Source organism: Erpetoichthys calabaricus, chromosome 11 (assembly GCF_900747795.2).
Source record: "Erpetoichthys calabaricus chromosome 11, fErpCal1.3, whole genome shotgun sequence".
Classification (NCBI taxonomy): Eukaryota; Metazoa; Chordata; class Cladistia; order Polypteriformes; family Polypteridae; genus Erpetoichthys; species Erpetoichthys calabaricus.
Window position 1 is genome coordinate 110,364,243 of NC_041404.2, and position 21,893 is coordinate 110,386,135.

The 21,893-nt window shown below is 38.7% G+C and overlaps 1 protein-coding gene across 2 annotated transcripts in view; it reads left to right on the forward strand.

Annotated features, from left to right (window-relative positions):
- ctnna1 (catenin (cadherin-associated protein), alpha 1) overlaps positions 1-21,893 on the forward strand; it is a 229,827-nt gene that overhangs the window by 96,644 nt on the left and 111,290 nt on the right. For both annotated transcript variants that reach the window (XM_051934138.1, XM_051934139.1), the window contains exons 8-11: positions 774-854; positions 4,737-4,889; positions 16,689-16,781; positions 17,568-17,724. In XM_051934138.1, coding sequence (XP_051790098.1) covers positions 774-854; positions 4,737-4,889; positions 16,689-16,781; positions 17,568-17,724 — 484 coding nt within the window. The remainder of the gene's footprint in view (positions 1-773; positions 855-4,736; positions 4,890-16,688; positions 16,782-17,567; positions 17,725-21,893) is intronic.

Consider the following 21,893-nt stretch of genomic DNA (forward strand, 5'->3'; position numbering starts at 1 on the left):
GTTTTACATAGAGGGTTTTAGACACAAAACACGCATCAGATTTTTTCCCCTTACAATTTTGGGTAGCTCACTCCAGATAATCAATCGAGGTAGTTGATGGGAGAACATTTGCCCATTCTGAAGCGGCGGGGGGGGTTGGGGATAGGTCTATGGTATTTCAGGCTACTTGGGCTTCGGCTGATGGAGAGGTGCGAAGGGATTTAAGGTGGGCCGGATTTATGTTTTTTTGTTGGCTCTGGTAATTCTAGTGTTAAAAGTAAATGAAATGTCTTTTGCCTGATCAGTCATCTTTTCTTTAAAGTATGGTACATATCTTATAAATTCTCCTAGGGTATGTAAACTTAAGAGCACAGCTTTAGTTTTTTAGCCATATTGCCCAACCCTACGTTGTATACATTGCGGATCAAGTAATCCATGTTGAAATCAAAGCTGTGCTAGACTGACTTCAACAGTCAGTGTTGTTGGCCTTATGTCTCTCTCTTCTAGTGTTTGCAAGGCAAGTGTAATAAGGGCAGTTCTCGGTCCAATAGCACTGATCTCTTCTTATTGTGTTTTTAGCAGCAAAAAATTCTTTGTAAATGCTTTTTGTAATTTTGTTCTTTTGCATATTTAAGTTTTGATAACAGTGTACATTCATTACATATTAGCTTGTTACATGATGTACTTACATGCATGTGTGAAACTTTTACTGTAATTCAGATTTGTTGGGTTGTAAATCATTTTAAGTTTATCTGGTATAGTAGTTGTTTGTTTTTTTTTTCCCCACCCCCCAGGCTGGCAGGAAGGAAAGGAGTGATGCTCTTAACAGTGCCATTGATAGGATGACAAAGAAAACAAGAGACCTTCGAAGACAGGTTTGTTTCAATCTTTGTATATAAATAAAGAAAACCTTTTTATGGTCTGATCAAGGAGGACATTGTTTCCCAGTGAGATTTTATATTCAGTTTTCTACATGGGACTGTAAAGTGACTGGTGTTTTTAGCTTTCCGCACAATTCAGAGTATCAGTTTAGAAACGGATAGCAGAAGCAAAATTGTAGCGTACACATTTTCAGTTTCTTCCCGTCAGTGTTAAAATTGCTGAACTTTGTAGTAGGTTGTATAGTACAATGCTGGAAATAAAAATGTGGATTGAAAATGGGAAGTATTGGTGTCAGACTGGTCATTAACCTTTACATGCACCCAAGTGACCTATAGATAGATATACTTTATTAATCCCCAAGGGGAAATTCACATTCACTGTATTGCTTATTCTAAAAATAACCAAAAGCAGGTCTCTAGAAGAACTAAAAGCAACAAATACTTAAGTTGTCTCAAGTATTTTCGTAAATGTACAGAATATTTAACATTCAGTATAGCCAGTTAAGCTTCTTCGCTAACTTTTTACAATCTTATATTGGTTAATTGTAAGCATAGCTTAAATCTACTTAATTATAGTACATAATCTTTTAAGATTACTGTTGTAACAAATTAAAAAATATTAGGAAACCATAATTGGAAACGGTTGATGCGCAAACTAGTGTGTTTCTTCATGGTCTCGATCCCGGATAAATGGAAGGGTGGGTTACATCAGGAAAGGCATCCGGTGTAACATTTTGCCAGATCAATGTACGGCCAACAATAGATTTCAATACCGGATTGGTCAAGGCCCTGGTTAACAATGGCTGCTACCATTATTGTTGGCTAACAGGGTGCTGGGGGAAATTGGGTTACTGTTGGCCGAAGGAGAAGAGGGGGAAGACATGTGTAAAGACGGGAGGAGAGGAGGAAGTTTAGCAGTAGAATTGAGTAGGAGCTTTGAATTTTGGCATACTGGTAATGGAAGAGGGAGTTAGCTGTGCAAGAGACCAGATAGTTATTAGAGGTGGGTTCAAATTGTTCTACCAGGTTGTAGATGGGAGGAGAATCGGGCTAGGGTTTATCCTGAAGGAATGGTATGTCAAGGGTGCTTTGGAGGTGAAAAGTGTCGGACAGTGATTATAAAGTTGGAAATTGAAGGTGTGATGATGAGTATTAGTAGTGCATATGCCCCACAAGTTGGGTGTGTGATGGATGAGAGAGATGATTTCTGGAGTGAGTTGGGTACAGTAAGGTGCACTTGGGTACACTACTATCTCCAAGGGGGAAAAAGTGGAGATTGGAGCAGATTGCAATGGAAATGTCTGTAAAGGGAAAGGGGGATGAGGAGGTAATGGGTAGGTATGGTGTTAAGTAGAAAAATAAAGGTCAGGTGGTAGTGGATTTTGCAAAAAAGAATGGGACATGGTTATGATTTACATATTTTAAGAAGAGGAAGGAACACAGGGTAACGTACAAGAGTGGAGGAAGATTGTCACATATAGATTATATCCTATGTAGGAGGGTCAGTCTAAAGGAGATTGCAAGGTGGTGTCAGGGAAAGCATAGTTAGGCAGCATAGGATGACATTGAAAATCAAGAGGCGAGAGTGCAGAGCCAAGGATCAAATGGTAGAAGCTGAAAATGGAAGACTGTAAGGTGTAGTTCACAGAGGAGGTAATCCATGCTCTGGATGGCAGTGAAGAGTTACCAGACAGCTGGGCAACTTACATCAGAAGTGGTAAGGGAGAGAGCTATAAGGGTGCTTGATGTGACATCTGGACGAAAGAGAACCTGGTGGTTGAATGGGGAAGTACATGAGAGTATCCAAAGGAAGTGGTTGGCAAAGAAGTGAGAGGTGTAATGGGAGGTGGTAAAGGTTAAAGGTAAGGCATATGTTGAGTTTTATTAGAGTTTGGATGCTAAGGAGGGAGGAGAGGACCTGAACTGATTGGTTAGACAGAGGGAACAAGCTGGGAAAGATGAGCAGCAGGTTTGGATAATAAAGGATAATGATGGAAACAGTCGCAAGTGAGGAGAGTTTGTTGAGCAGATAGAATAAATACTTTGAGAGGTTGACAAATGTAAAAAAAAAAAAGGGAGAAAGTTGGTTGGATGTTGTGGAGATAGTGAACTAAGAAGTGCAATGAATTAGTAAAGACAGCTATGAGAAGGATGAAGAATGGGAAGGTTGTTGGTCTAGTTGATTCCTCTGTGGAAGCATGGTGGTGCTTAGGCAAGATGGCAGTGGAGTTTTTAACCAGATTGTTCAATGTAATCTTGAAAATTGTGAGGATGCCTGAGGAGTGGAGACAGAGTGTACTGGTACTGATTTATAAGAGTAAAGGTGATGTGCAGAACTGTAGTAATTATAGAGGGATAGAATTGATCAGACACAGCATGAAGTTACGTGGAAAAGTAATGGAAGCTAGGTTAAGAAGGGAGGTGGTGATTAATGAGCAGCAGTATGGTTTCACACTGGGAAAGAGCACTAAAGATTTAGCATTGATGGAGAAGTACAGAGGAGGCCAGAAGGATTTCCATTGTGTCCTTGTGGATTTGGATAAAGCATATGACAGGGTGCCTATAGATGAGTTGTGGTATTGTATGAGGAAGTCAGGAGTGGCAGAGAAGTATATGTGAGAGTGGTAAAAGATATGTTTGAAGTGTGACAGTGGTGTGGAAGGAGTGACAGAAGCATTCAACATGGTGGTGGGATTACATCAGGGATCAGCACTGAGCCGTTATTTGCAGTGGTGATGGACAGGTTGACAGAGGAAATTAGACAGGAGTCCCCATGGACTTTGTGGATAACATTTTGATCTGTAATGGGAGGAGGTTGAGAAGACCATGGAGAGATGGAAATGTGCTTTGGATAGGAGAGGAATGAAGGTCCATAGGACCAAATGAGAGGGAGGTCAGAGGAATGGTGAGGATGCAGGGAGTAGAGTTGGTGAAGGTGGATGAGTTTAATTGCTTGGGATCAGCTGTATAGAGTAATTGGGAGCGTAGAGTAGAGGTGAAGAAAGGATTACAGGTAGGGTGGAGAAAAGTGTTGAGTGGTTTGTGACAGATGGGTACCAGCAAGAGTTAAAGGTAAGGTTTACAAGATGGTATTGAGACCAAGCTATGTTACATGGGTTGGAGCTGATGGCATTGACAAAAAAAATAGGAGACAGAGCTGGAGTTAGAGATGTTAAGATTTGCATTGGGTGTGGTGAGTATGGAATGGACTAGGAACAAGTACAGTAGAGGGTCAACTCAGGTTTGTTGACAGAGCCACAGGCGTGCATTTGCATTGGTTTGGACATGTGCAGAGGAGAGAGGTTATGTATATTGGGAGAAGGATGCTAGGGATGGAGCTGTCAGGCAAGAGGAAAAGGCCTAAGAAGGTGGTTTATAGATGTGGTGAAGGAGAACATGCAGGTGGTGAGTGTGGCAGAGCAAGAACATGCAGGTGGTGAGTGTGGCAGAGCAAGAACATGCAGGTGGTGAGTGTGGCAGAGCAAGATAGATAGATAGATAGATAGATACTTTATTAATCCCAATGGATGCAGTGGACAGTAAGCTATGCATCTATCGAGAGCAGCCAAAAGAATTATTATAGATTGTACATAGAAGTTTTTTTAAATAGGGCAGTTTGGAGCATTATATTAATCATTAGTTTACAGCCTGCATCTTAATCTAACTAGACAAAGCCACATTACACCATATTATTGAATAATCTTTAAATGTTCACCGCATTGCACCAAGACTTAATGTCTACTGGCTGGTTTTCTTCTGCTTTTGCTCTTTAGGTATTTCAAATTCTGTAGCAGATCTTTCAGATATATACTTTAGCATCTGCTGGAGTGCCATTTTTAGTCAAAACGGAGAAAGTAAACAATTTTTCTCTTTCAGCTGCGTAAAGCTGTCATGGACCATGTTTCTGACTCTTTCCTGGAGACTAATGTTCCCCTGCTAGTGTTAATTGAAGCTGCCAAGAATGGCAACGAAAAGGAGGTGAAGGAGTATGCCCAAGTGTTCCGAGAACATGCTAACAAGCTCATTGAGGTAGGTACCTCTACTGCATTATAGAATTCTTATCTTGCAGTTGTCAGTAATAAAGTAGAATGCACAATTTTATTGTTTCTTAGGCTTAATTACATTACAAATATTCAAGTCATTGAGCAAAATATATGCATTATGTGAACTAGACATAAAACATCAGTGCTCTAGATTGAATAATGAAAGTTAACTTGAGCAATTGGTCACTGTTACATACTGTATAGTATATACAAATCCATATTACTAACAGAGAATGGTAAACCGGAAGGCACAGACGCAGGTCCTTGGCGATGGACCCAGGAGACATAGTGCGCCGGCGCCTACAGCGCGCGTCTCATAAACCGCAAGCGAAGTCTGATCCACCGCGAACGAAGGAGTCACGGCTCAAAAACGAAAGAGCTCAACTAACGTTGCTTCATTTCTTATTCACAACGCGCCCATAGCTAATGAGTAACGACACAGCCACACAAAAAAGAGGATTCTGCGCTGCACCCCAGAGTCAAACGGAAGAGGCTACGGAGGCCCCACAGGTCCACAAAGAAAGTACGGAAGGCGCAGGAAAGTACGAAAGGCGCAGGCGCCTACAACGCGCTTCTGAACTAAACGTCCACACTACACAGCATGGTACACGCGCTTCTAACACACCGCAAGCATAAACACGAGAGAGTACAGAAACCCCACAGATCCGGACTACACAAATGTGAATCACATTACAGTAATACAATATTAAGCACTTTACACATGGACAACTGTATGTAGCCCTCTCAAGAGAGTACAGAACCCTACACGTCCACACTACACAGCATAGTCAAATCCGACATAGTACGGAAGGTGCAGGTTCCTACAACGCGCTTCGAAAGCACCGCAAGCAAAAACCCGAGAGAGTACAGAAGCCCCAAAGATCTGGACTCCACAGCATATGTGAATCACATTACAGTAATACAATACTATAAGTACTCACAGAAAACACAAACCGAAGAGGCTTCGGCGTCCCGCCCCACAGTCAAACCAGAGAAAGTACGGAGTCCCCAAACGTCCACAAAACACAGCATAGTCAAACCCGAGAGAGTACGGAGGGCGCATGCACCTATACATCGCAAGCGAAGGAGCCACGGCTCAGAAACGAAAGAGCTCAACTAACGGAAATAAGTAATTTTAACAGTATGTGCGATTATCCATATTACTAACAGTAAACGACGTATAACTAATGGAGTCACGGTCATGGCTCCAAAACGAGAAACACCATTAACCCGGCCGGATTACCACTACACAGTCTTAACCGACTTTGTGGCCTTCTAAAGAGAGTACAAAACCCTACACATCCACGCTACACAGCATAGTCAAACCCGACATAGTGCGGAAGGTGCAGCGCCTACAACGCGCTTCTAAAGCACCGCAAGCAAAAACCCGAGAGAGTACAGAAGATCCGGAATCCACAGCATATGTGAATCACATTACAGTAATACAACACTATAAGTACTCACAGAAAACACAAACAGAAGAGGCTTCCGCGTCCCGCCCCACAGTCAAACTAGAGAAAGTACGGAGTCCCCAAACGTCCACAAAACACAGCATAGTCAAACACGAGAGAGTACGGAAGGCGCATGCGCCTATGCACAGCAAGCGAAGGAGCCACGGCACAGAAACGAAAGAGTTCAACTAACGGAAATAGTAATATGGATAATTGCACTCACTGTTAAAATTACCTAACAGTAAACAACGTATACCTAATCATCAAATCCCAAGGACAGATCATGGACAGAGTCGGCCTTTACCTCTCTAAGCCTGTATTTAGACATGGACAACTTTATGTAGCCTTCTCAAGAGTTCGGCATGCATGTGACGTTGACGTCAACATTATAATCACTCCATACCAAGGAAAACTCATTCAAGGACAACACACCATCTTTACTACAAATGTGGGCGTATGAAGATATCCTTTGTACGTCATCTAGACCTTTACACTCCAATATATCTCATACATAGATCTGCGCAAACTCAGACATTCTATACTTACATAACATAACAATTAAACTGCTATTGTCATTTACATATATTACATAGACCTACAGATGTCGTGACGGTGAACATGAAACATATGTAACAATTACCAAGACAGACAATAATCTCTTTCAAATCTATTTCGGGTTACCCAAGACCAGGGGTTGGTGAGCGAAGCGAGCAGGGGCCGGAGCCCCCTAGTACTGTATAGAATATAGCAAGCAACATGTTGGATGATATTTAAAGAAAGAAATCAGTATTTTGTCACAGTTCAGTCGTTCATGTCACTTTGGGTTGTTGAAATATCAATATTGTATACCTAATTAATAAAAATATTGAATTGGGTCATTCTAGTTACATTTTCAAATTTTCAAAAGTACCACAGTAACATTAAGAACATTTCATATTGGTACATTGTAAATTCTTGGTTCAAGATAATTAATATCTAGTGAGTAGTGCTGATCAGTGAATTTTGCCAAAGTGTTATTCGCACTGAATTTGCTGCATTCGCCTTTGTTTGTCGAATTGTGTACCGATAATTTGGCCAGTTTTCCCCATTAACACTAGAATTACCAGAGTCTACGAAAAAACTCGTAGATCCGGCCCACCTTAAAACCGTTCTCGCGCCTCTGCCAGTGTCTTGTCTTCTAAATGTGCTGATTAATACGAGCAGCAAGCAGCCAGCTATTCCATCCCCCACCACCGCAGAACGTTCACTAAGTTTTCCCAGTTCATGCCTTGTTTGATTATCTGGGAGTGACTGAAGTGCTGGAGTTTTAGAGTGGAAATAATAGATAGCTATTTGGAACACACACATTTCATGTGTGTTCCATTTCTACAGTAATCTGTGTAAACACATTTTTAAAACAAACGTTTTTCATATTTTAGTAGTAAATGACAAATGTAGGCATAAACTATATAATGTATGAAGCCTGAAATCCAAAGATCAAGTAAACACTTTCACAAAAGGTTCAAGGAAGAGGCAACAGCTTCAGTGGCATAGCGGTAAGATTTGCTGACTTGTAATCAAGAGTCCCCGGTTTGATCCTGACTCACTCCTATAATTGCCCTTTTCAGTAGTGAGCTGCTCTTTTTGTTAATATTATACAGTACACACATACATTTGGTTTGCGTCTGTAGCACACGGTGTGCATTTATAGGACTTGTAAAAGTTAACGTTTTTTTTTTTAACCTTTTATTTTCTCTAAATCACGATACATAATACCGCCACCCCATCCCCCCCACCCATGGATCTGATGCTTTTATTTTTCATTTGAAATGGAATAACTGGAGATGTGAGTGGACATCTGACTCTAAGTAACAGCGCAAGTACAGACGCAAACCAAGTGTGATCCAGATCAATCCCCTCTCACTCCTATATTTGCTGTTTTCAGTAGTAAGCTGCTCTTTTTGTTAATATAACAGTACACACATACACTTGGTTTGCGTCTGTACTTGCACTGTTACTTAGAGTCAGATCTGGGGTTGGGGGGTTCTGATTGGGGGGGGGGTGTTAAGAGCGCGTGAGCTTATTCAGTGCAGCTGGATCTTCCGCTACGCCGCGGAAGCTGTTGTATGTTCTTGAACCTTTTATGGAAGTGTTTATTTGATGTTTGGACTTCATGCTTCACACATTCTATAGTTTATGCCTACATTTTGTAACATTTATTACTAAAATATGAAAGTTTGTTTTAGCAATGTTGTTTACACAGATTACTGTAGAAACGGAACACACATGAAATGCGTGTGTTCCAAATAACAATCTATTATTTCCACTCAAACTCCACTTCACTCCCAGATAATCAATCAAGGCATGAGCTGGGAGATGCCTGTGCACGTTCTAAGTCGGTGGGGGAATGGAATAGCCGGCTGCTTGCAGCTTGTTTTTATCGGCACATTTAGAGGACCAAGGACGCTGCTGGTGAAGTGCGAATGGTTTTAAGGTGGGCCGGATCTACGAGTTTTTTTGTAGACTCTGGTAATTCTAGTGTTAAGAACATTTCATATTGGTACATTGTAAATTCTTGGCTCAAGGTAATTAATATCTAGTGAGTAGTGTTGATCAGTGAATTTTGCCAAAGCTTTATTTGCACCGAATTTGCTGCATTTACCTTTGTCGACTTAATTACTGATAATTTGGCCAGTTTTCCCCAATGCCCCATAATGCTTTGTGAGGCCAGTGTGACATCCTCTGGAACTGTAACAGCCAACATTGGATGAGCCAGCCCAAGGGTATATAATGCTCATCATTTGCATTACAGAGTATGTGGATTAGTTTGTGGTAGAAGAGATGAGTAAATAATGCAGGTACTCATAATTTCACTTTTATGAAATAATGTACAGCATTCGCCAAATATGCATTGCGATCTTAGAGTTCCATGTCCGTATAAGAGAAAGAGGTGCATGCCTAATTAACCACGTGGAGATAAAAAAAACTTGAAGGAGCCTGTAGCTGCGATTACCAAAAATTACCAAAGTTATGCGGGTTTAGTTTGCTTCATGTGATTATGTCAACAGTGTGACATGTCGAAATGATTCCACAGACATAATGTCTGTTTTTTTAAAAGCTTTAGTAAAAATTCAAAGTAAAACAATTAATTCAAAAGTGGAAGTGGAGAATAAATTGGTATAGCAAAGAAAAGTAGAAAAAAATCTTTAAAAAATTTACTGTTTAAAGCTTATATATCTTGTTTCATTCTTTTAAGTTTGCTCATATAGTCTAACCATTCTAAACGGTCAGAAAACTTTGCCAGTCCCATTTACAAGCTGCAAATGGCCAGTTTGAATTTTCTGACTTTTAACACTTTTGTCTTCTAAATGTGTCAATAAGCCCAAGCAGCCTGCTATACCATCCCCCTCACTGCCGCAGAATGGGCAAGAAGTTCTCCCAGTTCCTGCCTTATCTGGGAGTTGTAAGGGGAAATAATTTAATGTGTTTTTATGTCTACAACAATCTCGTTAAACATTTTTTCATGTTTAGTAATAAATGACAAAATGTAGACATGAACTGTATAATGTGTGAAGGCTGATGGCCAAATATCAAATAAACACTTTCACAGAAGGTGCAAGTACAATACGACAGCTTAAAGTGGTGCAGATCTGCCGAATTTTAATCCAGAGGTTGTGAGTTCGAAACCATCTCCCCCACAAATTTTGAATAGTGAGCTGCTGTTAATATTATACAATAAAATCATACATTTGATTTGTGTCTAACAGCCAGTGTAAATTTATAGCACTTGTAGAAGTTGAGTTTCCCCCCCCCCCCATTTGTATTCTCTGTCATGATGCAACATCCCCCCCATCCCCTCCTATCTGAAACTGGGAATAACTGTAGATGTGAGTGGTGTTGTGAGACAATGGAACTGGAAATTCTCTGATCTGGAGGGATAAAAACTGTCATACAAACGCTGGTGAATCTGCCTTCTTCGTATCTCATCGTCACTTGAAATTTTTTTTATTCAGTTTTATTGAGTGTTCCTGCTCACGCTGAATTAGTATGTACCTTATGGTCCATCATATCAAAGTCGCACTGACAAAAAAAGACACATGTATATATGATATTTGGAAAACTCATTTTATGACCTGTGTAGTACATTTCGGAAAACATTGTGGCACTGATGCAACATTATTCATGTTCATTCGCATGCCTTCTTGCGCTTGTAATTGGTGACCAGTTTTTTTTCTATCTTGGTATTTCCGCTTTGATTTGACAAAATGTGATTGTGCGTCTCTTTGATCTTGCAGAGGCATGGTGGTACGGTAGGTTAGCAGTGGTGTAGCACAGCTCAGGTCACCTTTTTGGCCATAATCAGTCCAGTGTAGTTGGCAGGTGTTTCCCTAGCCCTCATGGACACTTCAAAGATTATTGCACGATTATAATGTAGTCAAATCTAATTCAGTTAGTCCTTCCCCATTGACTTCAATGCATTTCGCCAAGTTCGGCGATATTCTCAAGCACTTCACATGAATTTCTCCGAATTTGAGGTGACGAGAACACCATGGAGTTTGCCCATCACTACTAGTTAGCTGGGCTTTAATTATAGAAGGGTATCCATTTGAATCATTAACATTTTTATGTGTTTATTTTTCTAACCCCCTCCCCCAAAGTCTGAGTTAATTTGTGGCATTGATGTTCATTAAATTGGCAGGGGTGTAGTGTAATGGTTAAGGCTTTAAACCTAAAACTTCAAGCCCTGATGTTGAGGGTTCAGATCCCACTACTGGCACTGTGCAATTATGAGCAAGTCGCTTCTCCTGCCAGTTCTCTAGTTGGAAAAACAAAAATGTAATAGACTGTCTCATATGTTGCAAGTCACCTTGGGTAAAGGTGTTAGTCAAATAATAAGCAAGTAAATAGTGTTGCTTCTCAGATTCTGAAAGTCATTTGTAACCAAGTAGGGAGTTGGCATTCTGTAAGGCTTTTCATTCTCAAAGAAAAAGTGCCTGCATAACCACTCGGCCCAGATTTATTGCAAATGGAGGCAAAATTTATTAGGACATTTGTTAAAGTAGTACTGAAATCACAAACCTTTCAAGTCCTGGGTGAATGTGATAGCTATGCCTGGTGTTTATTCTGTGCAGTATTCCCATAATCACTTCATGGGTTCAAAGAAACCTGTGGCATAAAGTGTGGGTCCTTTATAGTTATTATTATTTGGTTAGGATTTGCATGCACATAATCTGATTTTCCCTTTTGTATGAAGCATCAGTTTGACTTCAGGTATGTTCATGTTAATAATGTGGGAAAGACGTTTGCCAGGCAAACCTTCTAATTGAGAAAGAGGTGGGGCCTTTTTCTATTTGAGAGTGAAAAGGTGGTGGTTTTCTCATTTGATAGATTTCTTTTGCAGTTATACAGTGCATCCGGAAAGTATTCTCAGCACATCACTTTTTCCACATTTTGTTATGTTACAGCCTTATTCCAAAATGGATTAAATTAATTTTTTTTCCTCAGAATTCTAAACACAACACCCCATAATGACAACGTGAAAAAGTTTACTTGAGATTTTTGCAAATTTAATAAAAAAAAATTAAAAAATTGAGAAAGCACATGTACATAAGTATTCACAGCTTTTGCCATGAAGCTCAAAATTGGGCTCAGGTGCATCCTTTTTCCCCGATCATCCTTGAGATGTTTCTGCAGCTTAATTGGAGTCCACCTGTGGTAAATTCAGTTGATTGGACATGATTTGGAAAGGCACACACCCGTCTATATAAGGTCCCACAGTTGACAGTTCATGTCAGAGCACAAACCAAGCATGAAGTCAAAGGAATTGTCTGTAGACTTCCGAGACAGGATTGTCTCGAGGCACAAATCTGGGGAAGGTTACAGACAAATTTCTGCTGCTTTGAAGGTCCCAATGAGCACAGTGGCCTCCATCTGTAAGTGGAAGAAGTTCGAAACCACCAGGACTCTTCCTAGAGCTGGCTGGCCATCTAAACTGAGCAATCGGGGGAGAAGGGCCTTAGTCAGGGAGGTGACCAAGAACCCGATGGTCGCTCTGTCAGAGGTCCTCTGTGGAGAGAGGAGAACCTTCCAGAAGGACAACCATCGCTGCAGCAATCCACCAATCAGGCCTGTATGGCAGAGTGACCAGACGGAAGCCAATCCTTAGTAAAAGGCACATGGCAGCCCGCCTGGAGTTTGCCAAAAGGCACCTGAAGGACTCTCAGACCATGAGAAAGAAAATTCTGTGGTCTGATGAGACAAAGATTGAACTCTTTGGTGTGAATGCCAGGCGTCATGACGTTTGGAAGAAACCAGGCACCGCTCATCACCAGGCCAATACCATCCCTACAGTGAAGCATGGTGGTGGCAGCATCATGCTGTGGGGATGTTTTTCAGTGGCAGGGACTGGGAGACTAGTCAGGATAAAGGGAAAGATGACTGCAGCAATGTACAGAGACATCCTGGGTGAAAACCTGCTCCAGAGCGCTCTTGACCACAGACTGGGGCGACAGTTCATCTTTCAGCAGGACAACGACCCTAAGCACACAGCCAAGATATCAAAGGAGTGGCTTCAGGACAACTCTGCGAATGTCCTTGTGTGGCCAAGCAGAGCCCAGACTTGAATCCGATTGAACATCTCTGGAGAGATCTTAAAATGGCTGTGCACCGACGCTTCCCATCCAACCTGATGGAGCTTGAGAGGTGCTGCAAAGAGGAATGGGCGAAACTGGCCAAGGATAGGTGTGCCAAGCTTGTGGCATCATATTCAAAAAGACTTGAGGCTGTAATTGCTGCCAAAGGTGCATCGACACAGTATTGAGCAAAGGCTGTGAATACTTATGTACATGTGATTTCTCAGTTTTTTATTTTTAATAAATTTGCAAAAACCTCAAACTTTTTTTTTCACGTTGTCATTATGGGGTGTTGTGTGTAGAATTCTGTGGAAAAAAATGAATTTAATCCATTTTGGAATAAGGCTGTAACATAAAAAAATGTGGAAAAAGTGATGCGCTGTGAATACTTTCCAGATGCACTGTAGATGCTACCTAACAAAGATGCTGATAGCTTTCTCCCAAATTTGTGCAAAGACTAATGATGTGAAAAATTCTTTAGTTGCATTGTATGTCTGACTTTCATATCACTGCCTTATAGACACCTGACTTACTGAATCTACAGTGCTTGCATCTTAAATATATTATGTTTTTTTTTCCTGTACAATAATTGTGGAAACTAGAATGAATAAAGCAGATTCTTGTCTTTGTTGGTGATCCAAAATGCTCCATCCACATCTCTGAACAACATTAGTTGATGAGTTGATTTTGCTGTTGAACATGTAAACAAAGAAAATGGTTATCGGTCTGATTATTATTTTCTTTGAAGAACAGAATGTTCAGTGCACCATCTGACACTGTGCAAACACCAAAATGTATGAAAAAAAAATTAAAGATTTTTGTGCCATTTTAATTGTCAGTGTGTGTGTATTTGTTTGTTGTCCATACTAGTGATGAAAAATGTGACAATCCTATACTAAATTGCCCCAACACACACAGCTGTTTTTATCCAGAAATTGGTTGATTCATTTAAATACAGAACTCAAGTTTTTAACTGAACTTTATTAAATTCCTAAAGTTGAGGTGTAAATATGTAATATGTAAATAAACTACAATAAAGTAACCTGATGTTTGCAAAAGGAAAAGGATATAGTTGTGGCAAACATGTTATGTTAAAGATAAACAAAGTTGAATGAAGATTATTTCCATTACATAAACACAATATGACTCCTTGTTCACATTTTAAAGGATGTCAGTCTGTTTTTTAGCTCATTTTCTGCTTCTGTGGGAGAGATAAAAATACAGAATTGGCTATCAATTTACTTTCAGTAAGCTATGGAGTTCAGCTCATTTTGCAGTAGTTGACAGAGAAATCTAGGGAAAATCTGCATTTTGAATATAGTCTCATCTTTCTGTCTTAGAATCGACATTAAACTTTCTTTGTCCCATAATTTTCATTGCCTGCCTCTATCCCTTTTTCTCTCCCACATTCGCTGTCAGTTGGAGTGGATGCTATATTGTAAGTTCCTGGCTGATCCATTCCTCCGCCTTCTTCCTCATGCTCAGTTGATGGTAGGCCGTATTGTGAGCCTCAGGTTGAGACTGGCTTAGATGTAGGTTTTTAGTTACTCTTTCCTTCTCTTTAACCTCCTTAGTGTTACATTTCTTCTCAAAAAAATATGTAAAAAGCGCTGAATGGTTTGGCTTAAAAAAATTACATATTTATTAAATCTGATCTTTCTACTGCAAAGTCCGTTTATGAAGTTTATTAATGATGCAAATAATAGTAATAAAGAATAATAAAAAAATGCTTATACCGTATATGCTGTCAAAATGTGGTATTTGTGTGGTATATCTTGAAGCAGAGTGAAATGCACAATCCAGCGTCACAATCGGGACAATAGTAGCAATAGTATTTCCTTACGTATTTCCTTTCCTCACTGATCAGCTTTTGAACAGCACACTGCACATGTGCGGTTGATACAAGTGTTGCTTTCGGATTTATCAGAATCACTTTCGATTTCACTGCCTGAAGACCAATTCACTTCATTATCGCTGCTCGTATCACTGTAAAGATCGTGCAACACCTGGGCTGCTGAAAAACATTTCTTAGAAGACACCATTTTGAGGCTAGGAGAAGACGTGGCTGCATTGTTGCCTGGGTAACACTTGGGCCTGTCTCTTCTGCAGGACATGCCTATATCGGTTCTCAAGCACAGTTGCCTGAGTAGCTCAAGATTAATACCTTTTAGCACTGTTTTTACAATGACTCGGGTCTAACTCTACGGAGGTTAAGCTCTCACTCACTCACACCCCCCACCCCCCCTTGGGTTCCTCCTCATGTTTTTTAATATACAGTACATGTAAACAGAATCTCTTTATCATGTTTAATGAACACTTTCTTGACCAAAGCGCATTGTTTTGTTTATTCATATGTTTAAGAATATTGTGTAGGATGTTTTTCATGTTTATATAATAAGTACTCCCTTTATAATTAGTACTCCTACTATATTAAAATTAATGATATGCTGAAAAATGTAAGGCTTTTTTTTCCTGGTTGCTGAATGCATGTCTAAATATTAATCATGGAAATGTCATTGACTTTGCTTTATGAAAGTGATACTACTAGGGATCTGAAATCACTAAGTGACTTCTCAGCTGGTGCATTATTCTTAACCTTATTTGAAAACCGGTCTGTTTACTAAACAAGATATAGAAACAGCAATGGAGGTTAAATCTTTTTATTGAATGCCAGTATTAATTGTTCTATAAAGAGAGATACTGGTACACCTCAAACAAATGTTTTGTTAAAGTGAAGCATTAGTCTTAAAAGTTATTGTTGTTTGATCAGATCCCATCATAACTTATTTTAAGAATAGTTCTAGGTTGTGTAAAATTTAGGATTTTGTGAATGTAGTGATATGCTGGAGCCACTGATTATTAGGAAAATGTAAAGTTAATTCTTTTGATTTACATCTTCATAATTTTCTGATATTTCATTTACTATTCATGGTATGTACTATACCTTGCCCAGACATTGGTTTACAGGTTATTTGCAGTGCATAGTGTAAACTCTATGGATTCGTGAAGTTAATGGTCCAAGGTTTTGCTTTTATTTTGATTTGCTTTAAGAACCGTTTGTTTTTTAAAATGTGTCCCATTGTGGTTTTTGTTAGTAATTTAGAACTGCTCTTTCTGGTCACTATTTCAAATACTTCAGGGATAGCACTCATTGAACATTGAAACTGCCTTAACCTCAAAATAGAAAAATGAAAAATTACCATCTGTTTGATTTACATTCCATCAGAATGTTTTTTGCTGAAGGTCTTATGAAAGTTTTAGTCATTTTTGAAGTTATTTCAATGCAGCTGGGCATCTGTTTGTCTTTGTTCATTTTAAGACATTGTGTTGGAAAGTCTAAAAGTAGCAATGTTTAAAATTAATTTTGAAATGTCAGTGAAAAAGTCATATGTATTTTGTGTAAAATACTTTAGTGTGATTGGTTTTTCATGACAAATGTTTAGACTTCTCTGTAAAAAGACACATTTTAATTTAGTCACTATATATCAACATGATGATTAGGGTTATATAGAAAGGTCAACTAATTTGAAGTACTAGAATCAGTTTATTGATCTGTGCAGAGAAATATTTGCTATCAGTAAAATCATTTTTGTGATTATCAGCTAAACATTAATACTCCAGGATTATTATTAAATCCTTTCAGTTTCTTTAAAACTGAAGATGGTTAATAGATGGTTAACCAAGGTGCTAGTGAGATGATTCATAGTGGTTCATTCTTTATAGGTTGCAAATCTTGCTTGTTCCATCTCCAATAACGAAGAAGGTGTAAAACTCGTCCGTATGGCTGCTTCTCAGCTTGAAGCACTCTGCCCACAGGTATGTTTAAAATTCTGGGGTTTTGGTTTGCATGTTAGCATAATGTATTCTGTGTGTTTACTGTTCTTGTACAATTTTCAGTAATTTGTACACAACTGATTTTTTGTGCATGTTTCATCTGTAAGTTTAAAGTTTTGTTTTGAAACACTATTGTTTTAGCATCACCAGTGTATTTTTCTTTTCTATTGGTTCATCACAAGCTAACTTATGTTCAGGTATAATGTTTTATTTACATTTGTTGCACAATTTGATTTCTAGGTTTTGACACATTTGCTGCTGCATTTTGGTAGACGGTTGTAGTGTTCTGATGCCATCTGTATATTGTCTATGGGGGGGAGAGAGTCCCTCTCAGGTAGAAAAGTATGTTAGGTTACTTGATAACTGTAAATGTGACATCACTGAGTTTGAGGAAGAGTATATCCTTTGATAGACTGTATGCTTGTCTAGGGTTGATATCTGTCGTGCACAAAGTGCTCGTAGAATAGGCTTTGGCCCCTGCAGATTTAAATTGGGGGCAACAAAGTTATTTGCATGATTAAACAATGAATAAGGCACATAAAGCATACTCACAATGTGGCCTGGCCTGATCTAATACTGCTGTTAATTTAATCTTCATGAGGAGTGTGGATATCCAAACCCCAAATAATGAAGTGCTTTGACTGAAGTTGCGGTTTCTGAGTTCTAGAAAATGTTCTGCAGCTTCTGTTTAATTATTGTTGTTTCTTTGAGAATGTATTGCTGATATATTAGAAGAAACAGGCTTAAAATATTCTGTTATTATGGCAGGTAATTAATGCTGCCTTGGCTCTTGCTGCAAAACCAAATAGTAAAGTGGCACAGGACAATATGGAACTTTTTAAACAACAGTGGGAAAAGCAAGTTCACGTTCTCACAGATGCTGTTGATGACATCACCTCTATTGACGATTTCCTGTCTGTGTCTGGTAAGGAATGTTTCTGTAAATTTTCAGCATTATTTTGGTGGCTCATTTTTAATGTGATAATTATTGTTTGATAAAGGATTCACCTACACGGTCCCACATACATAATGTAATTTTTGGATAATGATTTCTTAACCAAAAACTGCATGTAATTTGTGTTTTACAGGTTTACCTTTCGGGTGTTTATTTAATATAAGTATCCTTTTCTTCTTGCTATGCATTTCCCTGCTTTATAGTTAACCAAATCTTGTAGATTATCTGTGACTTCCTCCATTTCTAGTGATGTTTCTTTGCTACCACATTCCAGGTAGATGATCACTTGTATGAGCTGGGTTTATGAGAATTGGAGTGGGGGTGGAAATGAGTGAATTATATCTTAAATTTTACACCAATGCTGTGGTGCTTTACTCGCTCTAAGTGGTGAACTATAGATGCCATGGAACACCGGGTAGACTTTTGTTTGCAAGCTATGTTATGTGGATTGGTGTTTTCACACGAGTAGAATGGATATACTTATTAATGCTAATACTATATGCAGTGCTTGTTCTCAGACATCAGTTATTCTTAGAATGTTTAAAGAAATGTATATGTATTTATTTTTGTGGATCCCTTAAAAATGTATATTCTGTCCTTGTGATGTAATGAAGATGAGCACCCACTCCTTTTAATAGCAGTATACAATTAAAGATTAGATACTGAACAGATATAATTGCAGGCATTCTTACTTGACGGTAGTCTCCATGTGACTTCTCAGCTGACACCATTAGTTATGGCTCTATAATGTCTATCTAAACTTCAAATATCTAAACTTCAAATTTATTCAGGTGTTATTGTGTTTGTGTTGTGTGACTCCAGATCCCCAGTGAGAGAGCACTAAAAATGTCCCCATGTAACAAGTTTTCTTATTCTTATCAACTTGAATATTGTGTTGGAGCATCACATGGCATACCAGCTTCAAGGCTCAATGTTTAGAGTATTTTTTTCTGTCCCTAGAGCTGAATATATTTAGTTTTTAGGAAGAACTGAAAGTGGCATTTCTGCATCCCCAAAGCTGTTTCTACAAATAGATTGTATTTGGGGATTTTAACAAAGTATTAGATTGGTGTGTGCATGATCGTTTTTCTGCCACAAAATCTCTGCTGCCTTTATCTACCTAAATGATAGCTCTGAATTCTTCACTGGATTCTTCAGACAATCCTGTCATTTCTGTGAATAAATTGGTACTTTCTTCAGCTGTTCATGATTCTATCTTACTCTCGTGCTTTGTTGCGGAGTCTAAACTAGAGGCCTTGCCTGTGCTGTGGATTGTATAATTTATTGTGCTACTTTTGGTATCTTACGACAACCACATTTCATCCATCACAGATCTCTTCGGAGGCTGTACTGAAGTTTGCTCTCCGCTTTCCTGACTGTTAGAGAAATCTGGTACAGAGCAGATAGTCAGAATAAAACTCTCTGATTCAAATTTAAGGAACAGGGGGGTAAATTTTGGAAATCTATGCTCAGTGAATCTGTTGAGTGGGATTAAATATATTCAAATAGATCAGGCAATTTTATCTAAAGGTCAGTGAAGATGGCTTTAATGGACGTTCGGTCTGTGACTACTAAACTGTTTATTCTGAATGACGTTTTTACATCTTACTAGTTAGATTTTTTTTTATGTATGTCAGATTTGGCTACATGTCAGTGACTTTTCATCTCTTCATAATCTCTTGCCTCCAGACTGTAACTCCTTTTAATGTACCTAGAAGCACTGGTCTGGGGTGGTGGGCTTGCAATGGTTTTTGCTAATATATTTAAATGTAGATCTATGCCTTTAGACAATTTTTCCAGTTTTGAAGCTTAGCTATTTAAAATTGAGCTTACCAGTTCTGTGCAGTATGTACAGGGTTACAGATCACCTGGATATAATGATGATTCTATCCTGGAGATCTCTGACTTTTTATCTTTGGTGATGCGTACTGTTAGCCTGCTAGTTCTGGAAGATTCATAATTGTTGCCCAACGAAACGCATGCTTAAAGACTTTTTAGGTCTGGTGTAATCCTTTAATGTATCCCAGGTGGTTTCAAGTCCAACTCCTCAGGAAGATCATGTGCTGTACCTAGTTTATTTTAGTCTTACTGTGAAAAATGTAAGGTTTTTGATGCCTGCTTTTCAGATCACTATGCTGTCATTTTTGAACTTGATCTCCTATGTCCATCCAGGAATTTAACACATCCACAGCATCACTTACAAGTATGGAATCTGCGCTGCAGTTTTGTGATACCTTTTCAAACTGTGCTTCAATGCACATAGCCTGGTAAGGCTCCTAGATTATACATGTAAGCAAACACTGGACACAATTGCACCATTAAGGTTAAGGAGAGCCAGGGTTAAGTCCAGTGCTTGGCCTTGGCTAAATGAAAACTACTCGTGCTGTCAGACAGAAATGCAGGCAGGCTGAGTGCAGGTGGGAAAAGATTAAATTCCAGGGGTCTCATGTATAAACTGTGTGTACGTACAAAAATGTTACGTACAAAAATGTTACGTACACCCATTTTCATGGTCTCATCGTGATGTATTAAAAACTAAACTTGTGTGAATGTGCGTGGATTTATGACGCCAGCTCAAACCATTGTGTACGCAAGTTTTCATCTCGACTTTGCAAACTGGCGGTACCCAGAATCAAAGCAGTGCTATTGTTCCTGTGTGGTTTCCTTTTATTTTTTTAGATTCACATCTCTGACGCAGCTTTATCAAATACACTGAAATTAACTGCATATGGTTTTTTACTTTTAAGACAACTGATTGTAATCAACCTATAACAATATAATGGTCCACGGAATGGCCAAACTATTCCAAATACCATAGCTTTTTTAGCGTTGTTACTCACAGTACACCACTCAGAGTATTTTAACCCACTGTATCTGAATGTGGAATCACAGGTAGCTGATTGAAAAGCTCCACAGCAGATTGTGTCAAGAGCAGAGAGAATTATTGATATACAACTTCTAGCATATGCTGCCTCAGCCATGCGAATGGCCTTTTTGAACTTCTCCCCTTTGGCAAACGCTTCAGTGTCTTTCTTTTAGGGACCTCCTAGTTCAGAAAGTTTCATCCGAAGTAAACGCACGCAATCACTCCAAGTACTCTTGGTAGAACTATTTGTACTTATAAATACAATTACCTCACTTGTGAACTTGCATTACAGGTGTAATATTGCACAATCTGAGCCACTTATACCTCCATATTGCATGTTTTGCATTGGTTGTTATTGTTGTTGTTAGTATTGTAATGAATTATTATTATTTTACCATTTTATAGGAAAATAAGTTTATGGAGGATTTTCATATTGACTCTTTGTGCAATGCAATAATTAAAGGAATTAAATTCAATAAAAGAGAGCATATTTACAGATGACGACTAGCTTCTAAGTCGATTCAGATTTCCAAGCATGGCCTTCTTGGAGCTCTATCTTAAGATGAAATGCTATATATATATATATATATATATATATATATATATATATATATATATACACACACACACACACGCTAGGGGGCTTCGCTCGCCAAACCCTGTGTTTGGTTTTCCGGATACACACTTTTAATGTTTTTTTTCTTTGAATTGTTGCTATTTCATTAGTTTCACTTTTATTTCAGAACTTCTGTAAAAACAATATTTGTAATCTTGCGAGTCCCAATATGCTGAATCTTTTTAATGAGGTCAGGACAGGTTTCTCTGTTTGGAATTTCAGCACAGACAAAACAATCTACATCAGCAGTCAATTTTTTTTTACATAATTTTTTTTTTTTTTTTTTTTTACAAAGTAAAAAAGTAAGAGTTTTGCATTGGACTCCTGTCTGTAAAGTCTTGCTATTTTCCTCTCGCATTTCGAAAGTACATGGGGTTACCAAGGTGATACCCCAGCTTTTGTCTAGGTTTTTGTACAAGGACTAGACAGAACGTTTTTGACTCCTGGGGTAAATTTAGCTTTTTAAATAAGCAGACAGATAAATATATATACATTAACAAAGTAACCAATAAATACATGTGCGGTAAACTACGTTTTTGAAATTCTCAAGATTCTTTATTTGTCACATGCATAGTTATACAGGACAACACGTAGTGAAATGCATCCTGATCCGCTTATCAAAAACTGCAAAGTTAGAAGAATATCAGTTAAATTAAC